The sequence below is a fragment of the Nilaparvata lugens genome, chromosome 8 (assembly GCF_014356525.2).
Source record: "Nilaparvata lugens isolate BPH chromosome 8, ASM1435652v1, whole genome shotgun sequence".
Lineage (NCBI taxonomy): Eukaryota > Metazoa > Arthropoda > Insecta > Hemiptera > Delphacidae > Nilaparvata > Nilaparvata lugens.
In genome coordinates, this window is record NC_052511.1 from 37,914,417 (window position 1) to 37,928,976 (window position 14,560).

General features: G+C 32.3%; 1 protein-coding gene across 1 annotated transcript in view; it reads left to right on the top strand.

Annotated features, from left to right (window-relative positions):
• Positions 1-14,560, top strand: part of LOC111059747 — a 75,032-nt gene that overhangs the window by 38,607 nt on the left and 21,865 nt on the right. The window contains exon 2 of the mRNA XM_039434682.1: positions 8,281-8,316. Within this exon, the coding sequence (XP_039290616.1) occupies positions 8,281-8,316 (36 nt within the window). The remainder of the gene's footprint in view (positions 1-8,280; positions 8,317-14,560) is intronic.

The following is a 14,560-nucleotide window of genomic DNA, read 5'->3' on the forward strand; positions in this document are numbered from 1 at the left end:
GAATCGCATTTGATCGAAATTGTTCGTGTCGGATCCTTATATTGTAAGGGCCTTACGTTCCAAATTTCAAGTCATTCCGTTAATTGGGAGATGAGATATCGTGTACACAGACGCACATACACTCACACACACACACACACACACACCCACACACACACACACACACACACACACACACACACACATACAGACCAATACCCAAAAACCACTTTTTTGGACTAAGGGGACCTTGAAACGTATATAATTTAGAAATTGGGGTACCTTATTTTTTTTCGGAAAGCAATACTTTCTTACCTATGGTAATAGGGCAAGGAAAGTAAAAGAAATGGAAACACAAAAAACATCACAATCAGAAATACGTTTCTAATGAAATACAAGCACAAGATTTGATCTACTCCGGAATGAGGACATTCGAGAGGAGCTTAAAATTGAGCCACTGAATGAAGAAATTAAAAAATATCGAAATAGATGGAAAGCGCACATCGACAGAATGCCAACCGGAGAATCCCTGTGAAAGCACTTAACTATAAACCAGCAGGTAAGAGAGACGTTGGAAGACCAAGGAAAAGGTGGTCTTAAAACTAGACATGATTTTAAAGTTAAATTTTAATTATTTTTTGATAAATTTTAATTTCCAAGTTTATTTTAAAGACCGGAACAGGCAATCATGCCTCTACCGTGGAAGTCAGAAGAAGAAGAAGATAAAATACAAAAACAGACTTCATGGCGGGGTGTGCTGAAAAGAAAGAAAGGAGCCAACTATGGTTTCCCAAATCAAATCGAATCAAATTTTATTCATTCCGAGAGTTTCATGAGAAAGACAAGCTTGCAACATAGAATCGTCACAATCAATAATAAAACACAGAACATATAATAGTGCAAGGTGGAGACGTCAAAAAACAACACTGCCTCTAGGAGCACCTCGTGGAAGAAATAGATTAATTTGAGTCAATTTGAAGGAAATTTTTATTTTATAATTATTCTATGATATGTAATTCTTTTCCCGCAAGACATCGACACATTCATCCACTGTGAGTGTGTTCCTCTCCCAATCATTCATAGTTAACCCTTCTACTACCAACGTTTTTCACATACACAAAATACCAAAATACCAAGTGGGGTAACTGGGTTACCCAAACAAGATTTCAGTTTTATATAATTATTTTAATTTTTTTCTGTTAATTCACTGATCGAATGCATTACTAAAGCTATTATTTTGTTGAAAAATATGTTTTCAATCAAAAACTGACAGGACAACAAAATTGAGCATTCTATTATATTATTAAAGGGGAAATGTTGTCAAATAATTAAATTATGGTTATAGAGAAGCAATTTTTTTTAAACTTAGATTGTAAGTGATCATTATGAATCAGGTTTGTCGAAAAAAAAAGAATTGAACATTAAATTGATATCTGATGCATGAAATATACCAAAAATTTTCATGACATGGAATACCAAGTGGGGTAATAGAGTTAACTCCAGGATAAATCTGCTTATAATTTCAAAAATGAGAGGAATGAAATCATTTTATGATGAAAAATAACTAAAGTGATATGTTTTTAACAAGTACTCAACGTTTCAATGAAATACATCAACATTATCTACAAAAAAATGGACAAAATGTGGGTTGGGGTAGTCCAATTACCCCGCTTGGTAGTCGAAGGGTTTAGAATGATATTAGCTTATATCTATCAATGTATGAATAAATAGATAAATAAACATGCTCTTGATACATTTAGGATGCCTCCACTAACCGGACAATGTAGTCACTTGTAGGAGCAATGTATAGTACTGGAAATTCTGTGAAGTGAACAACTACAAGACTTTAACTATTTTGGACAATGTGAAACCTTATCTAAATCTGTGAGAGGAATAGCAAAAGGCTACCTTATTTTTTCTCTCCCTATCATCTTTATGATACTATTGCACTTATTGAATGAATCAATAAGAATATCAATAATAAAATGGCCGTTTTCACACCCACCGATTTCTCGACGACACGGCACATCACGTAAAGATTCAGCTCTCTGATTTGCTGATCGGGATAGCTTATCGAAAAACAGCCAATAGAAAAGCTTTCTGTTCTATCGTGCTGTGTCGTGTCGCCGAGTAATCTGTGAGTGTAAAAACGGTCATTGTGTCATTCCAGTTCGGTTGGAAGATGAAAGAAATAACTAACTTCTCTCTTGTTGAAACGGACCGGGAAAAAGAGAAAAATATGAAGATAAAAAAGTGTGGCGAAAGGAGTTGTTTCACATCAATATATTCCACTGAGTAATATTCTCATATGGGCAAGACACCAAGTTTTCTCATCAAGTTTATTGAAAAATATGGACTGATTTTCCCTACTCGGCCTATTATACTCCTCAGCTGGGAGAAAATGAAAACTTGGCTACGGGAGGAAACTGAAGAAAATGAAAAGTGAGCTGAAAAATGCGTTAAAAGAAGTTGAGAATATTGGAGTTAGCAAGGATAGTAAAATTCAGTGATAAATTGGAAAGGATATTATTCTCCTTCTTACAGTCATCATAAAAAATTAATGTGAAGGAAGGGAAAAGGTAAAAGCAGGATTGCTAATGGGATGAAATCAGAGGAAGAAATTGAAATTGTTGTGAATTTGTAAAATCCAAAATTTATTGTTGCACAAAATCTACGACAAATACTACAGTACTCGCATTTTTTTGTGAATGCAGTTCTCATTCATAAGCAGACTCTCAAACATGAATGTGAGATTCAGATTCATATTCAGATTCCTCCATTCATGTGTTTAACAAAACATAATTCAACTTACGTTCTAGCGTTAAAAATAAATACCAGTAGCGGTAAAATAACATGGTGAATCATATTAAACTGATTAGTTCTACAATAATATTGAGCAGGAAAATGATGAAATATGCAAAAGTTAAGGTACTACTGTAATGCTTTCACATGAAACGGTGAAGTTTGGACCTTAAGAAGTCCATTCTCAGAGAGGGTATCAAGGATACCCTCCCCTTCTCCCTTGAGAGGGAGAGAGTAACAAAATGTTGTACAATACGGTAGTTTTATTTCCATTTTATTACCACAATCGACATTCATTTGAATCAAATTTTGTTTCAATCAACTCAATATGAGTTGTAAGTAAAGTAATGAAGTATGTTGCATGAGTAATCTATAAAATTAGTTGAATTAATATGAATCAAGTAAACTAGATGATTAAAGTATTCAAGTGAATTGTCTAATGGAATAATAGGATCATATAAACTGAAGTAAAACCATAGAGAAACGATATCATAAGTAGATATCCCATGGAATAGGGCGTTTATGTCGCAACTTTTACTGTTATCCCAAGCCGATAGTTCACTTAATTCTATCCTATGCAGCTGTGTGACGCTGGTAGTCTCTCAAATTGTGCCGTTCATACACTTTTACCCGGTCAAAACAGTGAAGTCGACAATGATCGCCAGTAATCGGCTTAAGATAACAATAAAAGTTGCGACATAAATTCCCTATACCATGGGATATCTACTTACGCAATTGTTTCCCTATGGTAAAACTAAGCTGAAGTATTCAAGTGAATCGTCTAATGGAATAATATGAATCAAGTAAACTAGATGATTGAAGTATTCAAGTGAATCGTCTAATGGAATAATAGGATTATATAAACTAAAGTAGAACTAAGCTAAAGTATTCAAGTGAATCATCTAATGGGATAATATGAATCAGTAAACTAGATGGTTAAAGTAGTCAAGTGAATCATCTAATGGGATAATATGAATCAAGTAAACTAGATGGTTAAAGTATTCAAGTGAATCGTCTAATGGGATAATATGAATCAAGTAAACTAGATGGTTAAAGTATTCAAGTGATTCGTCTAATGGAATAAAAGTATTATATAAACTAAAGTAGAACTAAGCTAAAGTATTCAAGTGAATCATCTAATGGGATAATATGAATCAAGTAAACTAGATGGTTAAAGTATTCAAGTGATTCGTCTAATGAATAAAAGTATTATATAAACTAAAGTAGAACTAAGCTAAAGTATTCAAGTGAATCATCTAATGGGATAATATGAATCAAGTAAACTAGATGGTTAAAGTAGTCAAGTGAATCGTCTAATGGGATAATATGAATCAAGTAAACTAGATGGTTAAAGTATTCAAGTGAATCGTCTAATGGGATAATATGAATCAGTAAACTAGATGGTTAAAGTATTCAAGTGATTCGTCTAATGGAATAAAAGTATTATATAAACTAAAGTAGAACTAAGCTAAAGTATTCAAGTGAATCATCTAATGGGATAATATGAATCAAGTAAACTAGATGTTAAAGTATTCAAGTGATTCGTCTAATGGAATAAAAGTATTATATAAACTAAAGTAGAACTAAGCTAAAGTATTCAAGTGAATCATCTAATGGGATAATATGAATCAAGTAAACTAGATGGTTAAAGTAGTCAAGTGAATCGTCTAATGGGATAATATGAATCAAGTAAACTAGATGGTTAAAGTATTCAAGTGAATCGTCTAATGGGATAATATGAATCAAGTAAACTAGATGGTTAAAGTATTCAAGTGAATCGTCTAATGGGATAATATGAATCAAGTAAACTAGATGGTTAAAGTATTCAAGTGATTCGTCTAATGAAATAAAAGTATTATATAAACTAAAGTAGAACTAAGCTAAAGTATTCAAGTGAATCATCTAATGGGATAATATGAATCAAGTAAACTAGATGGTTAAAGTATTCAAGTGAATCGTCTAATGGGATAATATGAATCAGTAAACTAGATGGTTAAAGTATTCAAGTGAATCGTCTAATGGGATAATTTGAATCAAGTAAACTAGATGGTTAAAGTATTCAAGTGAATCGTCTAATGGAATAATATGAATCAAGTAAACTAGATGGTTAAAGTATTCAAGTGATTCGTCTAATGGAATAAAAGTATATATAAACTAAGTAGAACTAAGCTAAAGTATTCAAGTGAATCATCTAATGGATAATATGAATCAAGTAAACTAGATGGTTAAAGTATTCAAGTGAATCGTCTAATGGATAATATGAATCAAGTAAACTAGATGGTTAAAGTATTCAAGTGAATCGTCTAATGGGATAATTTGAATCAAGTAAACTAGATGGTTAAAGTATTCAAGTGAATCGTCTATGGGATAATATGAATCAAGTAAACTAGATGGTTAAAGTATTCAAGTGATTCGTCTAATGAAATAAAAGTATTATATAAACTAAAGTAGAACTAAGCTAAAGTATTCAAGTGAATCATCTAATGGGATAATATGAATCAAGTAAACTAGATGGTTAAAGTATTCAAGTGAATCGTCTAATGGGATAATATGAATCAAGTAAACTAGATGATTAAGTATTCAAGTGAATCATCTAATGGGATAATATGAATCAGTAAACTAGATGATTAAAGTATTCAAGTGAATCGTCTAATGGGATAATATGAATCAAGTAAACTAGATGGTTAAAGTATTCAAGTGAATCGTCTAATGGGATATATGAATCAAGTAAACTAGATGGTTAAAGTATTCAAGTGATTCGTCTAATGGAATAAAAGTATTATATAAACTAAAGTAGAACTAAGCTAAAGTATTCAAGTGAATCATCTAATGGGATAATATGAATCAAGTAAACTAGATGGTTAAAGTATTCAAGTGATTCGTCTAATGGAATAAAAGTATTATATAAACTAAAGTAGAACTAAGCTAAAGTATTCAAGTGAATCATCTAATGGGATAATATGAATCAAGTAAACTAGATGGTTAAAGTAGTCAAGTGAATCGTCTAATGGGATAATATGAATCAAGTAAACTAGATGGTTAAAGTATTCAAGTGAATCGTCTAATGGGATAATATGAATCAAGTAAACTAGATGGTTAAAGTATTCAAGTGAATCGTCTAATGGGATAATATGAATCAAGTAAACTAGATGGTTAAAGTATTCAAGTGATTCGTCTAATGGAATAAAAGTATTATATAACTAAAGTAGAACTAAGCTAAAGTATTCAAGTGAATCATCTAATGGGATAATATGAATCAAGTAAACTAGATGGTTAAAGTATTCAAGTGAATCGTCTAATGGGATAATATGAATCAAGTAAACTAGATGGTTAAAGTATTCAAGTGAATCATCTAATGGGATAATATGAATCAAGTAAACTAGATGGTTAAAGTATTCAAGTGAATCGTCTAATGGGATAATTTGAATCAAGTAAACTAGATGGTTAAAGTATTCAAGTGAATCGTCTAATGGGATAATTTGAATCAAGTAAACTAGATGGTTAAAGTATTCAAGTGAATCATCTAATGGGATAATATGAATCAAGTAAACTGGATGGTTAAAGTATTCAAGTGAATCGTCTAATGGGATAATTTGAATCAAGTAAACTAGATGGTTAAGTATTCAAGTGAATCGTCTAATGGGATAATATGAATCAAGTAAACTAGATGGTTAAAGTATTCAAGTGAATCGTCTAATGGAATAATATGAATCAAGTAAACTAGATGGTTAAAGTATTCAAGTGAATCGTCTAATGGAATAATAGGATCATATAAACTAAAGTAAAACTAAGCTGAAGTATTCAAGTGAATCGTCTAATGGATAATATGAATCAAGTAAACTAGATGGTTAAAGTATTCAAGTGAATCGTCTAATGGAATAATAGGATCATATAAACTAAAGTAAAACTAAGCTGAAGTATTCAAGTGAATCGTCTATTGGAATAATATGAATCAAGTAAACTAGATGGTTAAAGTATTCAAGTGAATCGTCTAATGGAATAATTTGAATCAAGTAAACTAGATGGTTAAGTATTCAAGTGAATCGTCTAATGGGATAATATGAATCAAGTAAACTAGATGGTTAAAGTATTCAAGTGAATCGTCTAATGGATAATATGAATCGAGTAAACTAGATGGTTAAAGTATTCAAGTGAATCGTCTAATGGAATAATAGGATTATATAAACTAAAGTAGAACTAAGCTAAAGTATTCAAGTGAATCATCTAATGGGATAATTTGAATCAAGTAAACTAGATGGTTAAAGTATTCTTGTGAATCGTCTAATGGGATAATAGGATTATATAAACTAAAGTAGAACTAAGCTAAAGTATTCAAGTGAATCATCTAATGGGATAATATGAATCAAGTAAACTAGATGGTTAAAGTAGTCAAGTGAATCGTCTAATGGGATAATATGAATCAAGTAAACTAGATGATTAAAGTATTCAAGTGAATCGTCTAATGGATAATATGAATCAAGTAAACTAGATGATTAAAGTATTCAAGTGAATCGTCTAATGGGATAATATGAATCAAGTAAACTAGATGGTTAAAGTATTCAAGTGAATCGTCTAATGGGATAATATGAATCAAGTAAACTAGATGGTTAAAGTATTCAAGTGAATCGTCTAATGGGATAATATGAATCAAGTAAACTAGATGATTAAAGTATTCAAGTGAATCGTCTAATGGGATAATATGAATCAAGTAAACTAGATGATTAAAGTAGTCAAGTGAATCGTCTAATGGGATAATATGAATCAAGTAAACTAGATGATTAAAGTATTCAAGTGAATCGTCTAATGGGATAATATGAATCAAGTAACTAGATGGTTAAAGTATTCAAGTGAATCGTCTAATGGGATAATATGATCAAGTAAACTAGATGATTAAAGTATTCAAGTGAATCGTCTAATGGGATAATATGAATCAAGTAAACTAGATGGTTAAAGTATTCAAGTGAATCGTCTAATGGGATATATGAATCAAGTAAACTAGATGGTTAAAGTATTCAAGTGAATCGTCTAATGGGATAATATGAATCAAGTAAACTAGATGGTTAAAGTATTCAAGTGAATCGTCTAATGGGATAATATGAATCAAGTAAACTAGATGATTAAAGTATTCAAGTGAATCGTCTAATGGGATAATATGAATCAAGTAAACTAGATGGTTAAAGTATTCTTGTGAATCGTCTAATGGGATAATATGAATCGAGTAAACTAGATGGTTAAAGTATTCAAGTGAATCGTCTAATGGAATAATAGGATTATATAAACTAAAGTAGAACTAAGCTAAAGTATTCAAGTGAATCATCTAATGGGATAATATGAATCAAGTAAACTAGATGATTAAAGTATTCAAGTGAATCGTCTAATGGGATAATATGAATCAAGTAAACTAGATGGTTAAAGTATTCAAGTGAATCGTCTAATAGAATAATAGGATCATCGCATGTAATCTAATACATATTGTTCTAATACCAATTTTTGTTACAGGGTCTTGTTTGAGCTACGGACACTCATGCTGGGGAGGTGAGCACATAAAATAATGTTTTAGCTTTCTAATTATTTCCAGTTCACTTTCAAAGTATAGGGTTGAACTAATAATTATTGCATTGTTTCGAAAAACCGTGTTATATATTCTTAAGGCTGTGCAAAGGCTAAAAATAAACTTCCTACTGGTGATATTTTTCAAAGTTTTGCGATTTGTATACCATCAAGCTATCAAAATTAAAAAGTTTTCTCAGGAAAACATTTTTTTTCGATCATTACTTTTTGAGATATGAGCGCCAGAAGTTTAAATTTTTGGGACAAAACACTTCAAGTTCGGTGAAAGATAAATCATGATATTTTAAGGATAGATTTTTCATGGTATTGTTGATCTAGTAAAACAAAAGTTTCTGAAAATATAAAATTTTGAGAAAGTTATTCAATTTACCAAAAATGACCGAAAATAACTCAACTGAAAGTTATTTTTAGTAAATTGAATAACTTCCTCAAAAATTCATATTTTCAGAAAATTTTTGTTTAATAAGATAAACAATACCATGAAGAATCTATCCTTAAAATCTCATGGTTTATCTTTATCCGAATTTGAACTAATTATTTTCTGCAGGCAATTAATTCTGTGGAGACTTCGAAGATATTGTTAGTTGGCTGATGAATGAAATGCAATGGATTTCTAACAGATAAATCCGAATGGATCGGCCAATCCATTGTTCAGTAAAATGAGATACAAAAAAATGTCCATAGTTCTGTACTTCAGGCGCTCATATCTCAAGAAGTAATGATCGACAAAAAAACTGTTTTCCTGAGAGAACATTTTAATTATGATAGATTGATAGTATACAAATCAAAAAACTTTGAAAAATATCACCAGAATTTTTTTTAGCCTTTGCACAGCCTTAAATTAGCGTACAGCTTACAAGGCACAATGTCAAGAATCCATAACTTTCCTCTCACAAAATGAACTACAAGTAGAAGCAATACAACATTAAATCACACATAATATTTATTGTCTCACAAATTTTGAAATTAAAAATAGAGAATATTGTGGAAAATTAGGTTACCTTGATGTTTTGGGAAAGTTATTCAATTTACCAAAAATGACCGAAAATAACTCAACTGAAAGTTATTTTTAGTAAATTGAATAACTTCCTCAAAAATTCATATTTTCAGAAAATTTTTGTTTAATTAGATAAACAATACCATGAAGAATCTATCCTTAAAATCTCATGGTTTTATCTTTATCCGAATTTGAACTAATAATTTTTTGCTGGCAATTAATTCTGTGGAGACTTCGAAGATATTGTTAGTTGGCTGATGAATGAAATGCAATGGATTTCTAACAGATAAATCCGAATGGATCGGCCAATCCATTGTTCAGTAAAATGAGATACAAAAAAATGTCCATAGTTCTGTACTTCAGGCGCTCATATCTCAAGAAGTAATGATCGAAAAAAACTGTTTTCCTGAGAAAACATTTTAATTATGATAGATTGATAGTATACAAATCAAAAAACTTTGAAAAATATCACCAGAAGAAAGTTTTTTTTTAGCCTTTGCACAGCCTTAAATTAGCGTACAGCTTACAAGGCACAATGTCAAGAATCCATAACTTTCCTCTCACAAAATGAACTACAAGTAGAAGCAATACAACATTAAATCACACATAATATTTATTGTCTCACAAATTTTGAAATTAAAAATAGAGAATATTGTGGAAAATTAGGTTACCTTGATGTTTTGTGTTGAAAAGTTCCAGTGGTTCGCTTGAATGTCTCTTACAATTTCTTTATGGCCAGAATTGAACAATGCAACAAATCAAGGTTAATAAATCAACACTTATTACAAGAAAAAAAATTAACTGTAGAACTAAAAAACTAAAATTTGTTCCAGGCACCACCAGCAAAAGAAAAGTCTTTTACCGCTGGTGGGAGTCGCAAAAAGTCCGATTCAAAATAAAAACTAAAAACAAAATATAAGTTACAATACAGAATCAAGTTGATGACAAGAAAAAATACTTCACTGCAAAAAACAAAAGAGTGATAACCGAGTTTTGAGAGAGAGAGAGAGAGAAAAAAAGATTATCCAATAGGAAAAACCAAAATAAAACAAAGATGAAAAAAATATTACTACCATTCAGGTCTCAGGAATAACAAAAAATAATATAGAAATATAAATATAAGCTATTATTACCACCATTCAGGTCCCAGGGAAAAGAAATACTTTTCCTTAATCCAAGCCTCTATTCCCTTCAAATCTACTGATTGATGGATATCAAATGGAATTATATTAATAAATCTAGAGCTCATATAAGTCAACTTAACATGATCAACTTAGAATCTTGAACAACATACCTCAGAGAACTGTCTGGTCTCAAGTTGTAAAATGTTTTATCAATCCTACAGAATCTATCTTTATTTTTGACTATATGTTTGAAGAGTCTCTAATAAAGTTGTCTTACTGTCAAAACTTTGAAATCAACAAATAGAGATTCACTTGGATACAGCCTAGGTTTATTTAATATTGTTTTTATTATACACTTTTGAATTAGGAATAAATCACTAATGTGGCTATCATAGGCCCCACCCCAAACGACTACACCATAATGTATTAAAGATTGTACAAAAGAAAAATATATCATTTAAGGTACCCTAGATTTAAGATTTTATTTATTTTATAGAATTTATAGGAAATGTATTTGCTACTTCATTTGCTCTCATTTGCTACTTCGTTTCAATGTGCGGGGTTACATCCATACTGTTCCTCAAAAACACAGTAACTGGGGTTCGGAAAAGGTAACATGCCTCCTATCTGCTGCAGAATAATTGTAGATTGTCACCCAAATTGGCTCAACAAAACGTTTAGCGATGTCTAATGGCATTTTCACCCGACCGTCTTCAATTTTCGATCGAGAAAAGCGTTGAACCGCTTTCCCAGCCGGGATGGAAAGCTGTGGAAAACGGCGATGGCTTTTCCTAATTCGGTTATCTCGCGGCATTGATGTGTTCTGTGGGCGTGTGAAAATATGTGTGCATCTTTCGAGAAAAGCTAAGAGTGCTCGACAAACATATACCGGTACGATGTAGACTCGTGGCTTAAATCATTGAGTGACTTTAGAAATGTTTCTAGTCTATTTGTTCTCACGAGGATTCTTGTTGGATGTGGAAAAATCGTAGAAATTCTAAAATGTCGTAGGTCATCAAAATGTACTCAACTACGAGTAATAAGGATCTAAATATTAATTGAACACAGTATTTAAGAAATTCAAATGCATCAGAATCTTTTAAATTTAACAAAATTGATCTATTATGAATGATATTTAGAAACTATTGTGCTAGGGGAAAGTCATGCATGAAGAGACGAACAAAGTCTATGGAAACTATTTTTGTCTTTGAATCAAGAACACGTGACTAGTTCCAAATTGACAAACTTATTCAAATTTGTGGAGGAAGTCCAACTCAAATAAATATATAATGATGATGATTTGAAAAAAGTAACGTAATTTCTGTAATTTATTCACAAAAATATCGTCAACACTGCAAGCATGGCATGCATTTTTGCATGGAACTGCAATAATTTTCCTTGAGGAAAGTCAACACTCGTGACGAGCAGTGAAAACGTGCAACTTATTATCGAGCGTTTTTCGCAAAAAGAAAACTTCAAGTGAGAAAAGCCGGAAAAGCGTAACAAGGTTATTAGTGCTGGTATTTTCCACTTTTCCACTTGTTGCGCTCCCGTTCAGTTCCCCCCCCCCCCCAACCAAAGGGTGAATTGAGGGAGGGGAGGGTGTAGGGGAGTCCAATAACTTCATTGTCACCCCCGACTTACCTTGTTCTACGGGATGTGAAAAAGCTGGCGGAATTTCACAATCACGCTAAAATTTTCATGACTAGGAAAACCGGCTATGTATTTTGACTCTAATTGAATCTAATTTTGATTATGAGTGATTTCAGGAGCTCTATGTTTACGATTAGATGATTCTTTAGAACAAACTTAGTTTGCTAATGTGATCTAGTATAGTGTTGATGGCTCAATATGTACAATATTATTTTCTTCAATATTTGTAATTGATTAATACTGATGCGGAACTGTAAATAATTATTTATTCTTTATGTTTCATTCAATTTTATATTGTCTAATTTTGTAAATGTTGCCTTAGGCAACAGCCTTGTAACAATTATCAATAAATATCTTATCTTATCTTTCCCTCTCCGGTCATGTGTTGATGGGAAGGGATATTATTCCATATCCTCTCCATAGAGTCGACAATTATTTGTTGAAACACCGTCGATTCATGAAGTGACATTACAATACTATATTACCGATATTCAAATTGTATTCAATCTCCATTCTGATTGATAATTTTTCATACTTTGTTGAATTCATTGAATAATTAGCTTTACTGTCATTAATTGTAAATTAGTGTATCGGCCAGAATATTTTGTAAATCAGGCTACATGAATAGAGAACTGGAATCCAAAGCAGATTAGAATACATATTATATAAAAGAGGCATAAATGTATCTAATCTCATCTAATCTCTGGGTTACATGAATAGAGGACTCTAATCTAATCTCCCTCTTTCATCTACACACACACACTCTCACTCTCTCTCTTTTTATTAAATTTAGCATGAAGCACACAGATGACACGGCATTGAAACGAAGATGAGAGAGATCATCACAGTGACGGCCTGAAATTCGAGCCATAATTGCAGGCAGGTCAACCTACAAAGGCCTACATCAAATCGCATTTCCATCCGATGTCATATTTATAGCCATGGTCGCGTCATTCCGTCGCTCTATTAATTGCTATCATTCTCTATGGAACCATCCGTCATTTCAGAGATCATCACTCCACGAGGCACTCATTTCTCTCCTCCTCTTATCAATATTCTCTTTTTACTTTCCTTGTCCTATCACCATAGGTAAGGAAAGTAGCGCTTTCCGAAAAAAATTAAGGTACCTCAACTTCTATACGTTTCAAGGTCCCCTGAGTCCAAAAAAGTGGTTTTTGGGTATTGGTCTGTATGTGTGTGTTGTGTGTGTGTGTGTGTGTGTGTGTGTGTGTGTGTGTGTGTGTGTGTTGGTGTGTGTGTGTGTGTTGTGTGTGTGTGTGTGTGTGTGTGGTGTGTGTGTGTGTGTGTTATGAGTGTATGTGTGTCTGTGTACACGATATCTCATCTCCCAATTAACGCAATCACTAGAAATTTGGAACTTAAGGTCCTTACAATACAAGAATCCGACACGAACAATTTTGATCAAATGCAATTCAAGATGGCGGCTAAAATGGCGAAAATATTGTCAAAAACCGGGTTTTTCGTGATTTTCTCGAAAACGGCTCCAACGATTTCGATTTAAGTTATACTTAAGATAGTCATTGATAAGCCCTATCAACTGCCACAAGTCCCATATCTGTAAAAATTTCAGGAGCTCCGCCCCATCTTTGCAAAGTTTGATTTTAGATTCTCAATTATCAGGCCTCAGATACAATTTAAACAAAAAATTATGAGTGGAAAAGATTGAGCATGAGAATCTCTACATTTGATGTTCAGTAACATTTTCACGTAAAATTGAAAATAAGCTCGAAATTCGAGAAAATGTGATTATCCAATTGCGAACTGTTGGCAACTGTTGATTGTATTAAATTATTCACTGTGAAGAGATAGCAGACATCGTGTGTCTCCAGCGTTATTGTTCTGTCACCAGCTGGCTCAAATTTCGACTTGAGATGCGCGTGAACGCTAGCGTCAGGTGATCAATATTTTCATAACGGCAAGGAAAGTTGTATGAGTGCGCCACGCCAGATTTTCTAGTTCATCATTCTTGAGCTAGTTATTTCCAATAATACTTTTTCATAATGCGAATGATTCCCTCAAGCTTTTTGTCTATGCGTAATGGAAATTTCGTAAGTTATTCGATTATGTCCATGCCACAGGCGGGATTCGAACCCTAGAACCATCCGGTGCTAGCAAACTGAAGATTGTTGCCCTCCAGACCTCTCGGCTAACCCGGCCGGCTTGGTTACTCATTCCACTTCTTCTACCATTCTAAGGCCCGTTTGCACAAAAGTTAAACTTCAATCGCGATTAATTTCACGAGAGCCAATCAGAGAAGGCTTTTCTGAAAAGACGGCTTCTCTGATTGGTTCTCGTGGAATCATTAATAATTTATTTATTGGATGTAGCAAACTATACAGTAATTAGAAAAAACTTTTTCAATTTATAAATTTTTTCTTAGTCCAAATATTATGTAGGTTATGTCTATCTCAAT